The sequence below is a fragment of the Lissotriton helveticus genome, chromosome 2_1, assembly GCF_964261635.1.
Source record: "Lissotriton helveticus chromosome 2_1, aLisHel1.1, whole genome shotgun sequence".
Classification (NCBI taxonomy): Eukaryota; Metazoa; Chordata; class Amphibia; order Caudata; family Salamandridae; genus Lissotriton; species Lissotriton helveticus.
In genome coordinates, this window is record NC_136059.1 from 249169467 (window position 1) to 249193594 (window position 24128).

The following is a 24128-nucleotide window of genomic DNA, read 5'->3' on the forward strand; positions in this document are numbered from 1 at the left end:
ATTTATAACCTGTTCATGTCTTTCACCCATACACCCTAATATACAAGCTCCACAATCTGTGTAAATTGTAATGCTTTTTTCTACATTTACTGCTCAGGATTACCGGTAGCGATTAGCGGTAAATCAAAAATGACATAATCCTGTAGTCTTGCAGTAAAACATGGAGTAAGAGCCTTGGTTTAACCCATATACTTACCAGGTCTATATCTTCCTGTCATGTTATGTGTATTTGTAAAGTGCACCATCACCTGTCTGGGTATCCTTCTTGAACTAAGAGCAGGCTTGTCATTAGAAACCAGTTCACATACATCCAGACTATACCTCAAACATCTATACACCATTACAAACTCAATGACATATCAAAATGATGAATCATGATGGAAAGAATGGAAACAAAGGCCAATGATGCATTTAGACACTACGCTGTTGCGTTTCTTTATTTGCTTGTTAGTTTTTCTTTTAAACACAGTGACAGAGACGTTAAGTACCCTGATTACGTTGTTGGTTATGGCTTACATCAACAGATTGGCTACATGTCACAGCTCTAACATGTCCACAAACACTGACCAGAAATGGCGCGGATCCCCATTGTCTGTCGTTCGATGCAGAGGATAGCATTACGCCAAGGCTTGACAACTTTGTTCCTCTTCCCAACCCTCCAAAAAACAAGTTTATCCTCTTCTCATATCACAGGTTCACATCCATCTGGAGAGACTTGCACCAGGGAACATAGACAGGTATTTCAGGTCGAAAGCACTTCTACCCAAATTGCTTCACAGAAGAGTCATTTTGTGGTACATGAGTGGCAAGGCTGAGATTAATTAAACTCTTGCGGGTGACCAGTTGGTATGCTCTTGCTCATCTCTGGACTCACGGCTCACATACTCCCAGTTAAGCTGCAGGACAATAGCTCAGCCTTTTTGCCACAATTGCATTAGATGTCTAGTCATATCGATTCCACTCAGTAGAAGGAATGATATCATAGAAGCATGAGTTCCTTTCTTCATTTTGAAAGACTCTTGAGAGCATGTTTATGTTGTGGTTCGTTCCGATCTAGTTGGAAAGCCATTGGTGTGTACAACACTGTAGAATCCACACAACCAGCCAAATGCCCAGTTCTGCTCCAAATGGCGTGCCAGAGAAGCAGCTGCTTGCCCCTTCGAGAGAATGCAAGCCCTCAGACAGTGCATCCTCAGCTCTCAAATCAGCCACAAAACATGTAGAAAAGATATTTGCTTGCACTTAGTGTACGTACGCTCTACCATCTGCCAGTAAATACCTGGTGGTGGAATATTAAGACAGAAGTATGTTGCGCTCATGTCCGCTCTAACATGGTCTAGCGAAAGCCGTATTCCACTTCTCCCTCAGTTCCACATGGCTAGAGCGCTCACATCACTTAATGGCAGCCATATTGGTTAGGTATATATGCACTGGTATAGAATCCGACTTCTTCATCACAAATGTTTTTGGGAATCCAAGGGGGAAGGGACTCACAGTTTTAGGGCCTCTCTAATTCGAATGTACGGACGCTTTCCACACATCCTTTATGTATACCTTCAACTGCAGAAAACAGATTGACTTGATGCAGATGCTTAGTCAAAAGTATCACAAATGTCATGTTCCACCACCCTACAAATAACAATTGTAAATTTTCCACATCATTTTCAACTTTCACGTGCACTACGAATATATGGTTTTCCTAACTATGGCTTAGAAGCTTTATTGTTTTGTATAAACTGTCCTTCAAGTGAGATGAGTATAACTCTTGCTTCCCAACTTAATTGTTAGGGAAAAGTCTTAAAAAGCAGGGTTAATGCTGGATGGCATCATGGGATATGTCAGCCATGCCTCCTCCGGTATACGACGTTGCATAGATTTTACAAAACGTGGACATAAAAACATACAAATGAAGCAAAATATGTATTCTATTCTCTTTGTGTCACTCTTTTAGCCACTTATCTCCGTTTTTGACCCTGCCTCAAACTGTGAAAAGCGTCTATTGTATATATATATATATATATATATATATATATATATATATACACACACATATATATATATATACACATACATACAAACACATACATACATAAACTACATACACTGTGATATACTGTGCACAACAACACAGGATAATACGGAAGACAGTTAACATATCACTATTTTCAAAACCCAAGAAGCTTTTCACAGTGAACAATTCTACAGCCAGCGGGGGAAATTGACAATTGAGACATGGTTGGTAGACCCACAGGCAGGGAGGAGCTGGCAAGTATGTTTCCTAGGCAATTTTAAATTATGCAACTCTCAGTCCATGTGTTATATTTACATACACAGCGAAAAAGGTAACAATGAAAATGTTAAACAAAACTGATCACAATCAAACAGGATTCTTCTTAACAATTAACTTCTTGCTTATAATTAAAACAGTTTAGGCTTTTTATATCTACAGCGGTGGTTAATCAGGCGAACTCTGAATAACACAATAAATTGCACTTATTAGGACAAGGCGAGAAATGAAAAAAGGGAACAGAAGGCAAAATAGGGGCAAAGTTATCGCGTTCTCTTTGATTATCTTCTCCCTATGCACACAGTATAAAATAATAAATTCTCATGAAAGTGGTGGGCTGGAGTCACCATCTCATCTTCTTTGAAAACATAGTCTTTTCTTTGATTTTGGTTCCTATCTTCTCCCACCCTTAAAGATCACCTAAGTGATATTTATGGGCATAGTATTGCTTAGCTGGGTTAAAGTCAGCAAAAAATATATTTAACTATCTTTAAAGAAGGATTTGCCGTAGGCACTGAAAGGGCGAAAATTCTTACAGTAATTCTCCCAAAAAGTATTCTTTAACATAAATAGTGCTTCAAATTATTCTGTACATACAAATTCACAGATGCCATGGATTCTTGTGCTTGAATGTTTAGATGAGGTAAAAACCACTAAAATCCATTGGAGACAGAATATATATTAATTCTGCATCTTAGAATTATAGTTACAGGTCTTTCAGTGAATGTGGTCAAAATCATCTTACTTTTACAGCCATGACTTCTGATTTTAGGGTTGTGCCATACTAATCAATATTATCTTCTAAAGTACTAAAATAATGAATCTTTTATAAGATGGCAACCATCAGTATTGTGAAACATGTTTTCCCCTTCTTTCCTTTAATTCATTATGTATATATATATATATATATATATATATATATAAAATTTACACTTGCACTAGCATCAACAGCCCCAGCTTCTTCCCACGTTGCCACATTAGTGTGCCCCCAAGCTGCGACTGGGTGAACAAACAGAAGTGAGCTGCAACCTGCGGTGGCCATTAATCCATGACCTTGCTAGTGAAATTGTAAACAGTAAGCATGATGTCTGCAATATGGGCTTCCATACTGGGACAGTACACTGACTACGCAATCTCCCTATATCTCAATTGTGCGGCTAATCATTTCCACCTGTCAGTAGACTGAGATGAAGCAATTAGACCACTCGCCTCCATTCTTACACATCTATTGAGCATCTGTGGTCAGTATTTAATTACATTGTCCTTGAATTGACCAAACAAAGTGTTGCTAGGAACCTACTGATTCTGACTACTTTTTCTCTCCAACCATACTTAATGTACGTGCATAACACCCAGCAGAAGAAAAATATCAAATCTTGTGTAGCGATTTGTGAGTTACATGTACTGGGTTTGTTATACTTGTATGTTGTAAGCATTATTAATAATTGTATTGTGCTACTAATAATATTTTAAACTACAGTACATTATATATATATATATATTATATAGAGCTCCATGTTCTTGGAGCAGTAGATTTAACTACTGATGTGGGGTGTGTGGAATGACACCATGGATTGCATTTCCACTGGTCCCAGCAATAAAATATGGCCCATTGGCAGTACTCAATTGTGAAAGCCAATGCAGCCCCATCTGTTCTCACCACTGCTCAGACATTTCACTATGCCATTAGCCCAAAACTGGTTTCTACTTACAGGGCTGACTGCTACCCCCTTCCCGATACTACCAGAAAAAAGGCCAACCAATGGCTGTCCTTTTATGAGGCGCTATTGGTGCGCGCCACTGTGGGATGTGCAACTGAGTGGTTAAAAAGTTTGATGGTGGAACTCATTGGAATAGAAGCCCCCCCAGGCCAAGGAACTATGCTGGTGTCAAGCTACCACTGTGTTTAACACTGTGGTGGAAATGAGGTGCTAGGAAAGCGGGGCTTGCACTCAATCTTATCTAATATATATATTAGGTAGTCTGATGCTTCCAATAGCAGAACTGTGCTGTGGCCAGCAGTCTCACACTGTCCTCCATGTAATGTAGACGTCCATGTGTTAAGCGTACAATATAATGTTCTCTTCGTAAGGATGAAAAGGTAATGTCCCTAAACCCTTGCAGTGCTATCACTGTGCTATATACCGTATATAAAAGAGCAGGAAATCTTACTAAGTACTTAGGGGATTCTGTACCAGCTTCTCACAAAGGACCTACAACATAATTACAGCTGCCTGCTACTTGGTGTAGAAATACCAAGGGCTGAATCTTCGATTTCGGCCAGTATCCCGGCTTCAAATATTTGGCATTTCCAGTTAATACAGGCGGAACACGGAAACAGCGGAGTCAGGAATGCTGTGTCTTTTATACCATGAAATTTCCCTTTGTGGAGCGAATAATGTGCCCTTTTCCACTGCCATTTACCACCTGGTTAAGAACCATGTGCACTTTTTGTGAACTTGGGATAACCAGGCATGGTATTTGCCGCAATCCTGGGTCCAGGACCACTGGACCATGCAGAATCACCCAGAAAGGTATACCCCTGGGGAAACTGCTCCGGGTGACTCATAATGACATCCCTATTAGTTGAAATAGTTGAGGTAAGCAATCAACAAGTTCAAAGAGCCACAAAAATACAGTCAAATAGGTCAAACTTAGGAGTGGAAAAAACCCAGGTCTATTTTTTGAAAATAAATTAAACTATGAGGAAAAGTTACATTTTGTAAGTACAGCTGCCTTAACATAATTTTTCTGCATCTTCTATATGACCGAAGACATGATTTTTATTTCTACAAAAATACCCAGCATTGCAAAAAAAAATCTTTTAAAGTGAACTTTGTTCTCCGATGCCATTTAAAGAGAAGGTACTCTTCCACTTTCCATGAGCCTGACCTGCAAGGTTAGTAAAACACCTAAAATAATTGTTACGATAATTAAGAACAGTTTCCATAAGTAAAGAAAGCACAATTGCGAATCTACAACACTTTGTACCACATGACTGGTCACAGTTCTACTCTGGGTTCTATTTTTAGGTGATATCCGGTGTCCAGTGGTGATGAGTTGTGCTCTGTTGGGTTGTCTTTAAAATATTGCCAGGGCAGTGACGAGGAGTCTGACATCTGAAAAACATTTGATGGTTTTTGATGGTTGGCATCTGTAGCAGATAGGATTCAGGATAGATTCTACCCAGAGGAACTACCCTTGTAAATGCTCAGCAAACTTTTGTGTTGGTTGCACAACACCACCAATAAGGCCCAACTGGTCCAACATTGTGTTCCCACCTGAAGGGGATCTGTCCTTGCAGCTCGCGATGGACTATTCAGAGTAGAGCAGGACCAAGTTTGCTTTGCATATGACTGATCCATGTCTGGTGTACCCCAGTAGGCGAAAAAATGATGGATCATGTACTGCCCATCAAGTGTTTCACTGATTGCCTACTCTCCAGAAGAATGGAATAACACTCAATGCGATTAATGCACATATTTAGTTCTGTTGATGTACATATTCACAAGATTGGAACACAGCAGAAGACCCCATCTCATGAACAACATGTGCCTGTGTGGACACGCAGAATGCCTTTAGTATGCATATGGAGGAAGTTGAAGATCTCTGTGGGCATTGCGTGGAAGCCAGGGCGAGGTTTTACGTTGTCGTAATAGTGGTGGGTGATGAAGATCCCTGAAGGGTTCATGGGGAAACCCCAAAACCCAAAAAGGTGCACTTCCTCACACAGCTCCAAGGCAGTCGTCACTAATATCAGGCCGCTACTAATGCGCTTCGCCCGGACCCCATGAGTAAGCCAAAACCTGGATACGTTGATGAGATACTGGGGATGGAAGTAGTACACAGCCTGCTGAGACTCGAAATCATCCAGCACATACTTGACGCGGATCGAGACATCAGTGTTGCGAGTGTTGTAGAAGGCAGGCAGTAACACAGACGCGTTTTCATAGGTTTGTAGTACCTCGAAAAAGGGCCGTCTCCATTTCTCCAACTTGTGAAATCTGAAAGAAAAAAGGGGAAAATATTGAATCCCAATAATGTGGGAACTGTAAAAGGCCATACAAAAAATGACGTGAATAAGGCTAACAGTGGGAGAGACGTCTTCATCACCGGTCATGAAGCCAAGCCACCATGAATGTTCGGACTAGGGTGATTACCTAAAACTGATAAGGAGAATAGACAGGTTGTCACCTTAGCATATACCTGGATATGAATGCACTTCTTGGTATCCTAAAGAGGAAGGCTAGGATCTAAAGATGTTAGGAGAGAGGAGAACCAGCCACAATCTTTGCTGATGTCAAGAATCAGGGCCATATATATGGCAAAGTAACCCAGTGCTGCTTGGTACAAGGGTGCCTCTGTTGTAAGGAGGATTGTTTTTGTGCAGAACTGGACACCATTCTGCACAAAAGCAATTCCCTGAGGCTTTTTCCTCTTTCTATATGTGCTGTATAATTTACCTCTTTCTATGTGTGCTGCAGAATGTAGCACACATAGAAAGAGGAAAAAACGAGAAGGAATAAAATAGTTCTCCTAGTTGCACCTTACCTGGGAAGGCGTAGCATTTTGGCCCATTCCCAGGTCTACCACGTTTGGTAAATCTGGGAGTGCGTAAACATCCATGGATGTTGCTTAGGAACGCCCACACCACACTCATGGAATGCCTCCCTGGCACAGAGTAACGCAACAGAACGATTTGCACTGCGTTGCGTTACTCTGGATTAATGAAGTCACCCATAACTACTCAAGGGTGGTGCAAGCACAACACAAACCCACTCATAAATATGCCCCTCATTGTTTAATTTGTGCAGGTGGTGATCACCAATGCTACTTTTGGTGGACCAGAACGTATGTTTTTATCATCAGACTGACTCAGAGCAAGAGAGAAAAAGGATTGAATGGGAGAAAGTAGGAAGCGAAAGATATGAAAAAAGTGACAAAAGAAGAAAAAGGGCTGAAAAAGTACCTACAAGAGTGAGATCAATTGACAGGAATGATAAATATGGGGGAAGAAAGAGGCATGAGTTGTAATCAAGGCTGAGTAGGTTTGATATTCGCCACCCACAGCATTCAGCAGCACCGGCGTTGCGTTCATAGAAATATTTTTGGCTACTGCAATTTTTTTTTTTTTTTTTTTACAAATCAAACACTGCAAAGAAGGTTAAAATGCCAGTGCTGAAGGACATATTTACAATGCTTCCTGTAAGTAAGCCAAGTGGTAATATGGTATGGATTCGTTACATTATATAAGTGCATTCCCTCAAACGACTAAAGCCTCAGATCATCGACTCACAAGGTCAGACCTCCAGCTCGGTATAACCACCTCAGGGTTTGAAAGTGCCTGAAAGTGCTTAAGTGTTTTTTTCTGTTCCCAGATAATATGAGCTGCATTCCGTCCAACCAAGTACCTCCTGTAATTCGGGCCTTTTTTCTTTTCTTGACATAGTTCTTTTTTTCTAAGCTTGTATTCCCTGTCATGTTGATACGATTTCATTTCTCTTACTCTTAAAACTGCCACTTTTATACCCTGCATCTTTTGCCTACTCTTTTCAGTGATGTTTGTCTTTGCATACCATTCCAAAACCATGCAGCTGAAACTCCCCATTTCCCTTTATAACTTTTAATATAAATTGCATTTATTCTCTCTGTATTTTCCATATATTAGAGTTATCACCTTTAGTGAAATATATACAATTTAAAGACAATGAGATAGATTTTATATCGTAAGGGGAAAAGGTCAATGCAAATGACATATCATTGTATGTGAAATTCCATTATTAGAATGACTATTGGTGGGAATAAAAATCAGGGGCCCTGTGATAATATTATTATTATTATCGGAATAAGCATAATCATGGTTTTATTGATACGAACTGATGGATTTCTTATGGAATTGGTGTGTTTCTTGTGGTGTTAACTGCAAACTTTGTAGTTTTTACACTTGTTCAAACAATAAATGTATTTATTATTAGTAACAAATCAAAGTCAAGTACTACCAACAAGATAAGCATCATTAATTCATTTGGTGAACTTTAGTGAAGTAATTTGGATTTGATCACTGTAAGATTCAAAGGTCCTTCTGTGGCAATGTTTTCTGGGGCAATAGTGCAGACTGTGATGGGAGTTTCTCTGCAATAAATAAGACACTGACATTGACTATTATGTGGGAAGAAAGAAGTCTTGGCATTCGATACACTGGTGTTTGCAGCAAAGGTCTAGTTGAAACACAATGCACAACACTCCTATCACCAATAGGAAACAGTCGAAGGATGATACAATAACAGTACGTCTGTTTACTCACCGCTCCATGATGATGCTGGGATTGATGGTCACAATGTCTGTCTTCAGTCCGACGTCAACTACGTATTTCTCGGATATGGGAGGTAGGTTACACCTAAAAAACACAGAGGAATGGAGCTTGGATTTGTTTGCAATACTGTAGATATGATCACAATTTGGAAGCAGCTAAGTCTCAAACAACAGTCTCCAAACTGACTTGGATTGTAGTTTGGACACTAACAAAAGGAAGCATCTGCTAAAGAAGAGTATTGTTTGGAGCAAGGTATGGTGTTGGACAGATGTTGCTCTATATTTAATTTAACAGTTTGCAATTGCACAACTTCACCAAATGGTACTAGTCAACTTTACATGAAATCAGAACAAACCAATAGAGACTGGACATGCAGGTAGTGCGAAGTGGAGTGAGGATCAACATTGAGTTGGTAAGCACCTGTACACAGGATTCTTCTTCTCCGGCTCTCCGGTGGCTGGTCCTCGCCAGAAGTTAGTTCTGGGGTTAGACTAGGTGGATGTGTGTGTGTGTGTGTGTGTGTGTGTGTGTGTGTGTGTGTATACTTGTAAAGCGCACTGCCGCCCCATCTCGGGGCATCCTGGCGCTGTATACCGCTGTGGAACCCATCCTGGCTTTCCCTGTGAGATGCCCCCTCCAGGGCACCCCCAAAGTGAAGACAGGCATCCCAGCGCTGTTGGGGCCATTGTGGAGATTAAGCAAGCCTATTGCCCAGAGTTGCAGAGTGGGACCCATGATTAGAGTAGGCACCGAAGCGAGAATTATCGAGTCCGCGGACATTGAGCCCAAGACCCTGTCGTGTCGGGAATTGAACCTTGGTCCCGTGCGTGACCTCTGCGTCAGGGTCTTCCGCTTCTAACCAGTGAGCCACACTTCTGGAAAAGATACGTTTTAGTAATGTTCTAAAGGAAAGAATGGGGGGGCGTTGAGATCTCTGCTCTGTCGGGAGAGTTTATCAGTTGGTGGCTACTCCTTAGAAGTACTAAGTAAGATGAAGTACTTCATGGCAAGTGATGTTTTGAACTTCGGTGTCTTAAGATGGAGTTAGTCATTGCTCCTTAGATGCACTTGATCTACTGAGACAATTTGCAGTTTGGCAGAGCAAGGTGGACTTTTCATATGGATGGTGCTGTATACCAGGCAACTGTTGCTTCATTACCTTCGTGAATAAGGCACATCCCTGTGTTATTTCTTTGTAAATATGCCCCTTGGTTGCATCATTTCATGGGAAGGAGTCAACTGCAAAGCTCCATTGTTTTTTAGTTAGATTTGCACTGTACAGGGCCAATGCTGATACAAAGGCCTGCTAATAGGACTTATTGGAGCTCCAAAGCTTCAGAACAAGCACCAAGGCATGTATGTCCACAGGAGTTTAGGTTGTGCTGCAAATTCTTCTGTCAACTACTATCAAGATAGAACCCTTGCACTCATTGTTGAAGAAGGATGTGGAGATCCAATAGGAACACAATGGTACTGCCAGAGTAGCATATACTATCGACGCCCGCAGAAGTGTCCCAACTTCGCAATCTTAGCTGCCCAAGCAGGAGTCAATATGTACACCAGTGGACGTAGCTTGTGTGCTGTGCTTTCACACTACAATGAGGAGTGTGAGAAAACCATAGCATACTCTTCATCACCATTGCACGTATCAGAGTTTAAATAGTCTGTGACTGAGCAGCAAATGCAAGCATGTGTCATTTGCAGTGTAGAGATTTGAAAATGTTTCAGGGGAAGAGAGTTTGCATTAGAAGCTGTCATTAGAGCGTTCGTATGCCCATCAATGAAGGGAGGATCTGGAAACCTGTCAGTAAGACTGACTTGATTAGCTTCTAGCTTGAATACGTATGAGTTTTGCGCCAAGTACTTGGAGGGTGCTACGTATGTGTTGGTATATTCCCTTTGAATTCTAGTATTCAAAGATGAAACTTAGAGCTGTGCTTGCAGGCCATCAACAACCTTGTTCACTAAGACTAGCTGAAGTCCATTTCCAGAAACCTGTGGCCATAATCAATATATGGGTAGAGTCCTATTTGCCTACATTATTCCGATGCCAATGTCACTTTTCCGATATTGCTGGTTGCTTCTCATGCTTCTCTCATATGAAGGCCACCGATGCCAGCCTTCCTTTGAAGGGTTAGATGGACTGATATTAGCCCTCATTGAAGCGCGGAGTGGAGGATTGTCTACCATGAGAATGTATTATATGATCTAATCAAGGAAACTGTGGGCAAAGGCTGGGCTTAGGGTGTGCTTCGGACGTTGACCTGTCCCCACACTGTGTGTCTATTAACGCATTATCGTAAGGTAATTACTGGATAGTAAAGGGCAATGAAATGGGTCCACCGCCGCAACCGACCTGGTCTTGGCAGCCCATCTAGGTGATTTAGTAGGACCAGGTCCTTGGAGTATGTGTGGCAATAGGATAGTCTTCGCTGCTTGACTTGCATGATGCCTTATGCCTCATTAAAATTGCATGGAACGCATGCTAAAACAGATAGGGACATATATACCTAGCCCTTAGGAAGGTGCCAGATCCAATTGGGCTCTTTGTGAGGGCCTAAACATGTTGGCAATAAATCAAGGGGGATTGAGAGATTAATGCTGAATCAGAATCCTGTAGTATTTTTTTTTAATTAACCCATGGTACCCTACTAACAAAGGTAGTTCTGTAAGGGTATGCTTTGAGGTTATTTTACATTCTTTTTCTCTTCTTCAGCTGGATCCCTGCTTTGTCCAGACAGACACTTTATATAAGAACTCCCATTCGTGGTTGAGTCTGCCCTGATAGTATTACCCAATCAGGGTGTAATTAGGTGCCAATGATGAAGCGTGCCACTATTTAGAGGGCGAGGCATCTACTCCAGAATCTCTGGATTTCCCAGTAGGGTCTCTGAGTGTTTCCCTTGTCTCTTTTCTTTTGCTTCCTTCCCAAAATACCTAGTTATCTTGGTGTGTGTAGATTCAAATAGATTCAAACATTCCATCTCTTCCATGTATAAAGCAGTAGTTGTAATTTACCTGTGAATCTCTTGTTCTCTGGGCCATAAGGACTCAAGTTGGACTTCGCTGATGTGCCCAATAGGCTGTTGACGCCAGACAGGGACTGCATTAGTTACTGTTCAGAAGGAATGTGATTCATTCAGACTGACCAGTTACTATTGGAGCAGGACTACGCCCGGACTAAGCCTGATTTGGACATAGTTGACCGACTTCTGTAAAGGCACAGGCAGCCTAACAAATTATGGATGGTATGGAGTGTGCCCCGCGTAACAGTGATTCAGATAAATTCAAGCATTTATATTCTTCCGTTTCATACAGCCATGGGCAGCAGCACAACCGGCTCTGCTGTGACTAGACTCGCATCACACTAGAGGGCCTGACTGCAGTGCTAAATTTGTGCTAGTGGTTTCCGGTGCTCAGCACCGGCACTTAATTAGGAACGCCAGCACTGTGACAGGATGCCACATCAAGGTGGCGCTGTCTGTATAATTTAGAGATGAGCAGAACAACAGCTGTTTATTAATTCGATATACATTACAAACTAATAATTCCTCATACCCAAGCCATTCTCATAGCTTTGGGGGCCTAGTATAGTCTGAATAATCACACTTGTAGGAGTGTTCTGGTTGGTAATTGCACAGGTATTGTCGTTGGCAGTGCTGGCAAGGTAGTGGATGGTTAAAGCCGCAATGACCTTCTGGCGAGTGCCCTGGCACATATTTAATTACATATTAAGCACTGGCCCTCTGTCGTGGCGGGGGAGCCCGCAGTCCTGGTGGGACGGCCCGCACTTGTGGCGGGGGCCCCGCAATGGCTATCTGCGGTACCGAGGTCTCGCCCCAACTGCAGGACTCCTCCACACGTGCGAAGGGCCCTTTTTGAATCGGGCCCTAGGAATCCAATTCCCATGGAACACACACAGAAACAAAATGGCCAGGTCCACTTGCTGTGGATGAACAAAACATTTGCCACATATGAATATATAAAAGCTGTACTTGGATTACCGGAAGACAAAGTCTGCATTATCAATCTCTCTGCCGCATCTGCTGTTCTTCAGTATCCCTCCGTTCCCCACCACAGCGCATTTCTTGAACTGGGAGCGATAGTAGGGCATTTCCTGCAGTAAAGAAAGGAAGTCACTTTAACACACTCACTTATGAATGGATTGTGACTGAAAACAATGTTTATTTTTTGTAAATAGAACTTTTAAAAAAACAACTTATAAATACCAATTAGATGTTGCAGTGTCATTATTTCTTTGATGCACAGGAACCGGACAAGGCAGAAAGTCAGATTCCAATGCAGCCCAATGCAGACAGTGCAGAGGGTAGACATTTATAGAAAGATCTGAGCTACCATGACATGCCCCAAACTGCAATTGGCAATGAAGCCACAGCATTTCCCATTGATTGCTAATACACAAATTAAATATACATAGTAATGCAGACATGTGCATGTTCTTGCTTTTCAGAGTCTAGCTTCATCTTCATCTCAAGCTTCCTCCTTTGTGGACAAGCTCACTCTCATCCTGGTTCTGAGTGTTTTAAGGAACTAGGCAGTTTGGCTTCTGCCCAAGACAGAGACAGCCCTGGATCAATGTCTGGAACAAAGGAAGACACTGGTGAGAGTGCGACAGTAGTGACAGCAGCATCTGCCAGTGGCGTAGCGAACGTTGAGGGGGCGCCCCTGCAAGGTAGACAGAGGCCCCCGCTCCGGATTTAATCCTGAGCTCTCAGGCCTGAGTACAGTGCTCAGGGTCTCCCTGCACCACGGGGGCCTGTGTTACGCTCCTTGCATTTGCTACATGTTAGCAGCAGTCAGACGGGGAGGAGGGGACATAAGTAAAAAATAAAATAACTTACCTCACGGCCGGCCGGCTGCCACCTCTTCTACGATCTCCTCCTGGCTTTTTGGCAGAGGGAGACAAGAAGCAGGAAGCACCAGGGCTCAGCTGCTTCCTGCAGCCAATCACAACTCTGCAATGCAGCCTGCATGGAGTGCACTGTATGTGTGCATGACTGTTTGGGCGGCCCGAGAGGGACGCCCAGGCACTCATGCTCACATAGGGGGTGCAAGCAACTTCTCTCCCTGCTTTGAGAGCAGCCTTGTCCCACAAAGATGCCACAACGGGGAAAACTAAAATGCTAATAACCTCAAGTTATTATCACTTTATTTAAATTTTGTTTTACACTGCAAAAAGCAGGGGGGGCGACTCTACTCCGCTTTAGCGGAGGAGCCGCCACTGAGTACTGATGGACTGATAAGCATTGCCCCAAATAGGGGGGTCCTCTGATCTAGGTCACCCAACTAGTGACTGATACCCACTGTCACTGAATCTCAGGTACTGGGGGTAAAGACAGCAGTGATTATTTGAGTTGGCTGTAGGCTCACTTGAATGGCATTCTTGTGCTGTTTTCCCTCTGTCTTTTAGCTTCGGCCCTTTACATGGGTGCCCTAGTCCTTCATCTTCCTATCCTGAAGCACCACGGTTCCTGCTGTTGGTATCTGTGTTGTGCTTCTGGTTGAAGGTTGACAACATTTTAGGGCCGGGTATGTACATTCATGGGTTTCTGCACCTAGATCCGGGTTATTTCCTAATAGAAGGGTGCACCAGTGTCAGAAAAGAGCACAGCAGATGCTTATAAATTGAGGAATTATCCTTGTGTGAGGTGCTGCCTACCCTCTGGGGGGCCTGGACCTGTTTTACTAGGGTGGTATTAACCAGAGGCTGTATTGCCGAAGTGCCCCGGGGGCGCAACGGGCATTTGCACCCGCTTTGCGCCCCCCCTCGTGCACTTTGGTATTACAGAAGGGGCCGCATCCCCGTATTGTGCATCCCCGTCTCTAATTCCGTGGGGCTGTATTATACGTACGGAAAATTTTCCTTGATAGCACCGGGCACACCTTTTAAAAGGTGCGCCCCCACGCAAGCAAGGAAAACTCGCCATTTTAGAATGGATGCGCTGCCCCCAGGGCAGATGCGACCTTGCGATGCCCTGCGGGCTGCGCATTCATGTGAAAAACAGAGTGGCTGCTTGGAGCCACTCTGTGTTTCACAGTGCAGGCAGCAACCCGCCAGCACTTTCAAAGGGGATTAGAGATCCCCTTGCAGGTGGCTGTAGTGAGTTGCTGCACCCGCCTGCAAAGGGATGTCTGAGGGGGGGGGGGGTCTATGGGGGCCCCTTTTCTCCCTCCAGAGGGCTACTATCAGGAGAAGCACTGACAGAGCGTCTCCTGATAGCTTCTTTACCTCTGTTCCCTCATCTGTACTATGGCACGGGCACAGAGGCAAAGGGATTCCCTCATTTGCATGGGGCCATGCCCCCATGCGATGAGGGAACACCCTCTGGAGATAGGGCTTGTGCTTTATGTGTGCCAGCGCAATTGGTATTATAGAAGGAGATGCACAAGCATCTGGGGTCTCTTCTGTAATTCCAAAGTGCCCCGAGAGTGCACAAAGAGGGTGCAAATGCCCGTTGCGTCCCATTGGGCACTTCAGTAATACAACCCCAGGAGGTTACTTTGGATGGCACTTAGTCAAGAAATATTTTCACATTTCAATTTCATTTTGTGGCTCATTTAACTTTTTTGTAAGAGAGATGTAACACTTCCTTTGTATGTCCATACAGTGCCAGCGTATGCGTTACTAAGATGAGTGAGTCATCCAGTCAATAAATCCCTTGTAGACATGTGCCATTGTGCCAACTGTTTCCATTGCTGCCCAGCTGGCATTTCGTTTTATAAACTGTGCTGTGTTCAGGATCAGACATCATGACTGGCGCCTGCTTGAGCCAAAAGGAGACTGTGTTCTTCCCTTTAGGAGGATTGGAATTAAAGGTTGGATCTGGACATTCAGGTATGTGCCCGGGGCATGAGTCAACGCTACCATGATGTTAGTTTTAGAATATCCAGAATGCTCTATTTTATTTATTTATTTATTTTATTTTAGAGGTTTTATATAACGCTGGCTGGACCCAGAGGTATCAGAGCGCTTTACAATTGTAACAGAAAGGTGTTTAAATAAAGGTACAGTGTGTATAAGTACAGAAAGTTGATTCAAAAATAAGCAGTCCACATAGGATAAAGGTTACACTAGATGAAAAAGTAAAAAACAATTGCTAAACACAATAAGATATACAATATAGAGGTCGCATTTTGGAGGGAAGGTTCGATAAAATATACCTAGGAGCAAGAAGGACAAATAATGGGAAAGAAAAAATGAAGCTCATAAGGTGTAGTAAGAAACGGGAGGTAAAGGAGAGGCAAGGAGGGAAGGAGATAAGATTGAAGGGGAAGGGAAGGAGAGGGGGGGGCAGGAGGGGGTTCACTAGCCGTAGGCGGAGCAGCTGGGTGGGGGGATGCTAAGGAAGGCGAGGCCACTCAGGAGGTAATTAGAAGCCCCCGTATTTATTAAAGAGAAGAAGTTTGAGTTCTTTTTTTAAGCTGGGGTAGGACGGGTTACAACGGAGGTCTGGTGGGAGGGCATTCCAAATAAGAGGGGCATTGCCTGAAAAGGAGCGCGACTGAGTGGAATTCTTTTTCTGAAGGGGGGATAAGTAGGAGGGTGTTAGAGCTTCTCAGGGATCGCGTGCAGCCTGCTTTGGTCAATTTGATAGCAAGGTATGTCGGTGTGTTTTGGTGGAGGATTTTGTGCGTAATGCAGGCGGTTTTATAAGTGGATCTGCCTTCAATGGGGAGCCATTTGAGGGTTTTGAGGGCGGGAGAGATGTGGTCAAATCGTTTGCAGTCTGTGATAAGCCTGGCCGCGAGGTTGAGCACTGATTTTAGAGGTGCCAGGTGTGTTTTGGGAATTTCGGTGAGGATGGCATTGCCGTAATCAATGCGCGATAGAACAAGAGATTGAACTGCTAGCTTAAAATCATCAATTGGGATGAAGGGCTTAATTCTCTTAAGGTTACGGAGGGTAAAGAGGGTTCTTTTGGCCGAGTGTTTGATGTGTACGTTAAGAGATAGGCGGTTGTCAAGGGAGATGCCCAAGGATTTGACTGAGGTGGCAAGGGACAAGGGGCAGTTGAGGGCATTAAGGTCTGTGATCCAATTTTGAATGGGGAGCTGGTTGTTTTTTGGGGAGAAAAGAATAATTTCAGTTTTTTTAGAGTTAAGTTTGAGGTGGTTCGAGTGGAACCAGGCTTGAATTTTGATGAGGGTGTTGTTGAGGTGGAGGATGTCAGCATGGGTTTTTATCTTATGGTAGAGTTGAGTATCGTCAGCGTAAAGATGGTAGTTGATCCCGGCTTGTTTGAGAATGAGGGTGAGGGGTTCCATAAAGAGGTTAAAGAGAGAGGGAGAGAGTATGGATCCTTGCGGAACTCCTAGAGAAATGGGGGAGGGGTTCGATAAGCAGTTTTGGATTTTAATTTGTTGAGCACGGTGTTGCAGGTATGAGACAAACCAATTATGAGTCATACCATTAAGGCCGAATCGTTCTCTAAGGACTTTGAGTAGAACAGAATGGTTAACGGTATCGAACGCTGCGGAGAGATCGAGGAGGATCAATAGGCTAGATTTGCCATTGTCGAGGGAGTGGTGAATGTCATCTACAATGTTAAGCATGGCGGTTTCAGTGCTGCAACCTTTCCTGAAGCCTGATTGGAGGGGGTCAAGTAAGTTAAAAAGTTCAATGTGTCTGTCAAGCTGAAGAAGGACACATTTTTCCAGGGCTTTCGAGAGAAGGGGCAGATTGGAGATAGGACGGAGGTTGTTAAGGTCATTAGGGTCGGCAGTAGGGTTTTTGGGAACAGGGGTGATTTGGCCCAGTTGTAGGGAGGAAGGGACACAGCCGGTGGCTAGGGAAATGATCGAGGTCCAGGAAGGGGTAATGATGTGTTTGAGATTTTGGACAAGTTTAGAGGGGAGGGGGTCTTTGGTGTGGGAGGAGGGTTTAAGTTTCGCAATGATGTCAAAGACATCTCTTTCAGTAACTGGCTGGAAATTATGCCAGGCGGCGTTATTTTTAAGGAGAGTGTTAGAGGGATTGGAATCGTGGAGGGAGGAGGGAATGGAGGGGATCGGGAGATCAATGTTATGTAGGATCATGGAGGGAGCAGGGGGGTGGGAGGGATGCAGGTGAGTTAGGGGAGATGTCCAAAATGGAGGTAGGGGTCGGAGTCTGGAGAAAGGATTGTTCTATTCTAGCAATTTTTTCTGAGAACAAGAGGGCTATTTCTTCGCATCTAGTGGTCGAGGCCAGAAGTATAGGAGGAGTGGATGAGGTTTGATTGCGAACAATGTTAAACAGTTCTCTGGGTCTATTTTTGGCTCGGTCCAGTTGTGCTCGGAAAAAGGATGCTTTTTGTTTAAAGATGTGTTTTTTATAAGATGATCTTGCAAGTCTGAGGCGAGCTAGGTGCAAAGGGGTAGGGTGTTGTCTCCACGTTCTTTCCGTCCGTCTAAGTGAGCGTCTTTCATTATTAAGCTCAGAATTGAACCATGATTTGGAAGGAATGGTTCTTTGGTTTTTAAGCTTCAGCGGGGCCAGGAGGTCCAGGGTATCCACGACTGCTTTGTTGTAGTGTTCTGTAAGCTCATTGGCGTTCAGTGAGGGAGGGATGGCGAGAAGTTGGGCCTGGAGTTTGGATTCCAGTAAATCAGGGGGGATATTATTAAGATTTCTGGACAGTTTCATGGGTTTAATGGTTTTCGTGGGAGGAGAGATGGCAGAGACCGCTATAGAGAACAGAATGAGATGATGGTCAGGCCAGTCTATGGGAACGATGTTGGATAGGAGGGCTAGATCTTTGCTTGTAATGATGGCATCTAGGATTGCTCCTTTGGAATGGGTCGAAGATTTACAAAGTTGCTCGAGGTTATTGATCTTGAGAAGGTTGGATAGGAGGGTAATAGAGGGGTTATTGGTCTCATTCCAATGGAGGTTGAGGTCTCCCAGAAAAATGTTTTGGGAGTTGGAAAGTGACGATTGTGTAAGAAGGTCGGATAGCTCATCAACGAAGGGATGTGTATTGCCGGGAGGGTTATATAGGTTGTGAAGGCGAATGGGTTGGGAGCCGTGAATTTTGAGTTCAGCTTCGAGGTATTCAAGGGCGGAGTGATTAGTGTTATTGACAAGGGAAAGTTGTAATTCCCCTTTGAAGATGATGGCAACACCACCGCCTTTTCGGATGGGCCGGTCTTTTCTGAGAATAGAGTAGCCCGTAGGGGCGAGGAGGTCAAGGATGCTTGTTGAGTGGTCATTGAGCCAGGTTTCCGTTAGGAACGCGATGTCGTTGGATTCACTAAGAATAGTGACTTGTAATCAATAAAGTAGGAGGGAAGGGATATGCTCATCTCACTGCCAGACCAACTGTGGTCCTATCGGCCAAAAGACGCAGTGCACATGCTTAGTTATAAACAAAGCTGCGGAGGCTTTCAAATGTGCAATAGAAAGATCTGTTCTTAAATCTCTGGCAGATTGCTTTTCCCGTTTTATAAATCAGTTAAATGCTGCTTTGACGCTTTGACTGTAACAGAGTGTTTAAAAATCCTCCCAGACTCACCTTCAGCCATTTTTCACCTGTGTGAGGGTATGGACAGTGGGCTTCCCAGCAGTGGTGGCTTCTCCGCTAAGGCAGAGAAGCGTCGCCCTACTGCTTTTAAGTAGTATAAATAAAGGAAAACTAAAATGATAATAACTCTCAGTTATCATTTTAGTTGTTCCTTGGTACGGCAGCTTTGCGGGCAGGGCGGGGCTACTCTGCTAACAGAGCAGAGGAGGAGTGGTTTGCACTCCCTCAGTGCACATCAGTGTTAGGCCGGCCTTCTTGGGCTGGCCAAACAGTCATGCGCACTTTGCATGTTCTCCACCCAGACTGCATTACAACCTGGGTGGAGAACATGCCCAGGCCCCCAGTCCCCGTCTGAGCGCCGAACCACGACGCTCAGACCAATCACAATGCTGCATTGCAGCATTGTCATTGGCTCTAGGGAGCCTGGATGCTTCCTGGGGTGTCTGTTCCTATCTAGGAAGAGATGACGGTGGAGAGAGAGGCGAGATGAAGCCCGGAGGTACGTTTTTTGTTTTACCCCTCTCTTCACCTCCCTCCCACCCCAATCTGTGCCAGCTGCTACTGCTTCCCAGTCACCTCAGCCCCCACTGAGTGCATTTAAAGACCTACACAACAACTCTCCCAAAACTGAGAGCCCACCGACTAGCCTGTGGCAGCTGCCACTTTCGGCTGGGCATACCTGTGGACCAGCCTGATGCTGAAGTCACTTTTTTTGGTAGAATCCTGATCGAAGGGCTTCAAACCGCCCCCTGGGCTGCCCTACCCTCTGGCCCCCATATATCACACCTCCTCAGGATGTCTCAGCCTGGATGTCTCCATCGAAGGGCAGTCCTAGCAAAGTTGAGGCTTGTTAGGCATGAGATACACCCAAAGGCCACACGGGCAAAGCCTACACAGAGAGGGCTTGTGCTGAAATTACCCTATATCACTGGTCAAACAGGTTTCTTCTCTCTATGCAAGATCATAGGACCTTTACTGCCATCTAGCACAAGGAGATTCCCCATCATCCTGAAGGATCTGCCTCCAGGTACCTGCAACAGCCTGTGCTTAATTTGAAGTGGTGGTTGTATGTGGTGGGCACTGGTAGTGATTTGTGGGGACCAAGAATACATTTTCATCAACAAACTTTGATCCTGAGTAAGAGAGAGAACGACAGCAAAGTAAGGAAGAAGTATGAAGAGAAACATAAGAAACCAGTGACAACTGGAGAAAGAAGTGATGAAAAAATACATGCAGGAGTTAGAAAAAGAGGCTGACGTAGAGCCATTATAAAACATTGTGTGACAAGAAACACTATATCTATTACATTCTCCTGTGACAGAATAATTTAAGTTAATTTATATGCCTTAAATGTATCTTTTCATATTTTGCATGGTTCTGAGACCTAGAACTGTTTTGTACCTGAAGCAGACTTAACACTTCTGGTAGAACTTGTAGTTCCCTATCGCCAAACTTTAAAACAATTTAGTCTGGATTGAAAGACTTGACTGTTATATACTGCAATATTCACATTGGAATTAGACATTACCCAGACTATGAATTTCACTATCATGTACAGGATTGTGGTGCTCTGAATAAATTGTATATCTCTCCCAGAGAGAACAGTACATCTTAGCTTTAACTGTTTCTTACACTTTTCTGATTTAAAGCAAAACCGTATACCTCACTAGATAAAACGGCGTTGTCCACCTAGATGTGTGAACCTATAGTAATGTGCAATGCATGCCTCATTGGAATTGACTTCTTTTTGGCCCCTAATTTCCACTCATTTTAAAGCAGGACTGTAAATACCATTAAATATGGTCTGCTTCTACCACCTGCTATGTGCCTTATTATAATGCACAAATGTATGACCCCCTTGCAACCATCATCAGGAACCACGGGCTCAACATCGTCTTCTACGCCGATGACACCCAGATGATCCATTCCCTCACAAACTAACCCAACGTCACAAAACACAACTTCCAAGAAGGGATGAAAGCCGACGCCATCTGGATGAAGAACAGCTGCCTGAAACTCAACTCATAGAAAACAGAAGTCCTCATCCTTGGCTCCACCCCCTCTGCATGGGACTACTCTTGGGCACCCTGCCCTCAGAAATCCCCCACCCGATGGACCACGCACAAAACCTCGGCATCATACTAGACTCATCGCTCACAATGAACTGCTAGATAAACGCCGTATCCTCGATCTGCTTCAACACCCTCTGCATGCTTCAAACGTCATTAAGTTGGATCCCATCTGAATCAAGAAAAACTGTGGCGCATGCTCTCATCAGCAGCAAACTTGACTACAGCAACGCTTTCTACGCCGGGATCAACAAGAAACTCCTTTGCAAATTCTAGGGCGTCCAGAACGTTGCAGCCAGACTGACCCTCAACATCCCCCGTCGCAGTCACATCACCCAACACCTCCGTGACCTCCACTGGCTCCCAGTCAAAAAAAATTACTTTCAAACTCCTCACCCACATATACAAGGCTCTTTGCAACACCGGACCCACATACCTGAACAACTGCCCTTCCTTCCACGCGCCCTAAAGACACCTCCAATCAGCCGATCTCTCTCTGGCCACCGTCTCATGCATCTACAAGACCAGAACGCGAGGAAAGTGCTTTTACTACCTCGCAGCCAAAGTCTGGAACGACCTCCCCCTCCACCTCCTGCAAGGTCCCACATTGCCCCAGTTCAGGAAGGACCTCAAGACCTGGCTCTTCGGATAACCCCTGCACTGAACTGAGCCACCCTCCTTCCCCGCCATGGCCTTGAGACCCTCCCGGTGAGTAGCTGCACTTCACCAACCCTGTTTGATGTATTCGATTTGACTCCATTTTGAACCTAAATTTGTTATCTACTTCAATGCACACCTGTATGCATCAATAGATTTGGAAGCTTCTTGAACCTTGCTGTCTCAATTAATGCAATGTACAGTGAAATATCTCTACACTCCATACATACAAAACTACAAAGTGCCCTGCTTACCATAACTGTATACCTGCCTCCCTTAACAAAGTGCGCCCCTATTCACACCTCCTACTTCTCACCTTCCACAGAGCTCTGCTTAAAGACTAAGAGGCTCTCATCTTTTAATGCATTTCTCCATTTATCATGGCTCTTATCGAGGTATCTAATTAAATCAGAAGACACAGGATGCCATTCCTTTGATCTGATCCTTCCAGGAGACATCTCAAAAAAACCTTCTAAATCTAAAAAACACCATGTCTTTACAGACAAATCAGACACTGACTGCAGACAAATGTATTAGCCAAGTTAATGGATCACTGAGAAGAGATTCACTCATCTTCAAAAAAGACACTGTGAAGTGGAACATGTGGTTGTCTAACAGCCATAAATTCTCTATATCAGGATATGAAGATCAAAATATAAATGTGCAAATTTGCAAATGTATGGTCCTGAGATCAATATTCTTATCTTTCACCAATATATTTATTGAGACTTAAAGAACTATGCGTACACATGATCCTATTGATCCAACAGACTACAGGTGACGTTGGCTGCTGACCCTTTAACCACTCATAGAATGAGCGGCCTCAGAAGAATATCCTCACACATGAAAGATGTATGGTGGATTAAAAAACCTAAGGTCTTGTGAAATTTATGGAATTCAAGAAAGAGAAGAGAGAAAGAAGGAATGCAATGAAGTTGGAATATCTTCAAGATTATGTGATGGACTGATGGATGGTATAGATGAATATATGTTCCAGTTTCATTGTGCCTTTAATTTTGATTGTTCTTGTTTTAAGGGAAGGGGATGTGCAATGTGTTGTGCTTCCTTCTCTAGTCTTGGTAAAGAATGTCTACACAGTATTCTATGTGGAACATTATTCTTTTCATTCTATGTTGTAGTTTCTTTCTTGTGCACATTTCATTTAGGTCGTTTGATAGCTTACCAGTGGCTCCGGTACTTGTCAATAAGCCAGCCTACTTCCAGAGCTATTCCTGGAGATGTCAGAATTAGCGTATTACCTTTACCTCATAAGCCTTCACTGCAGTTAGATCTGTAACTTATACAAGACTTTGCCTCTCATAAGAAGCACTGCGAGAATAATACTCAAAAACTCATCCATCAAATAGACGATGATACACTTAACTCCAATTCACTCTCTGCTGATTCTTTAAATAATATCCAGCTAGACCCCTTCCCCCTGACAATAATACCCTACATCTCTCTCCTGACCCTAATGCTCCACAGGATCCTCCTACTCTGGATCCATTAATCTCACTCTTGCAGATTGAGCTATCCAGCTATTCACATTCGCCACAGCACACTCATGCAAATTCATTGGTGTGGTTCTGATATTACTGATACCTCCATGCTTCCTACAAGTATCTAATGATGTGTTTGCAGAAATGACAACATGGAGGCTCAAAGACTAAGAACGATTTTTATCAAAGACTCATCCCCTTGCATTCTCTCATTATTGGGTTATCTGTAAAATAACTTCAGAAGATGGCTTCTAGAGCAACCTCCATTCCAACAAACTACAGGGTAAATAACCACCCCAAACCTATAACCCTATCTTTGGAAACTAACCCAAAAAACTGAGCTCACTAACAGAAAAACTGATTATGCTATTTACCTTGACAAACTGGCATGTCCCAAAGGGGTTTGTCTAAACTACATTTCTCACCTGAAGAAAAGGAAAGGCATGACTGCAGGAAGAAGCTGAAATCGTTACTAATAAAGTGCATATCAGCTGTATGTACTACACTGGTTATTGCAGAAATTATCTCAGAATATGATCCTGACATCTTCATGAATGCCACTCTATACACAGTTTTCTGTATATGAAGGTACTACAGAGTCACAAAAGTAAAGCCGGAAACACGTAGATTTGGGGGTTGCCCTGATAAACTGAAAGCGTATAAGATATACACCTACAGCTCACTCTCGCACACACTAATTTAAAATCTTGCAATTAAACCTTCTGGTCTCTAACATTAACCACATGAACACAGCCATAGACTACTACACTCCAAATACTA

The 24128-nt window shown here is 43.7% G+C and overlaps 1 protein-coding gene across 2 annotated transcripts in view; it reads right to left on the reverse strand.

Moving 5' to 3' along the window:
- Positions 1-406: 406 nt before the first annotated feature.
- ST8SIA5 (ST8 alpha-N-acetyl-neuraminide alpha-2,8-sialyltransferase 5) overlaps positions 407-24128 on the reverse strand; it is a 317773-nt gene continuing 294051 nt past the window's right edge. For both annotated transcript variants that reach the window (XM_078674767.1, XM_078674765.1), the window contains 3 exons: positions 12605-12717; positions 8592-8684; positions 407-6291 (listed from right to left, as the gene is read on the reverse strand). In XM_078674767.1, the coding sequence (XP_078530893.1) occupies positions 5826-6291; positions 8592-8684; positions 12605-12717 (672 nt within the window). In that variant the 3' untranslated portion in view covers positions 407-5825. The remainder of the gene's footprint in view (positions 6292-8591; positions 8685-12604; positions 12718-24128) is intronic.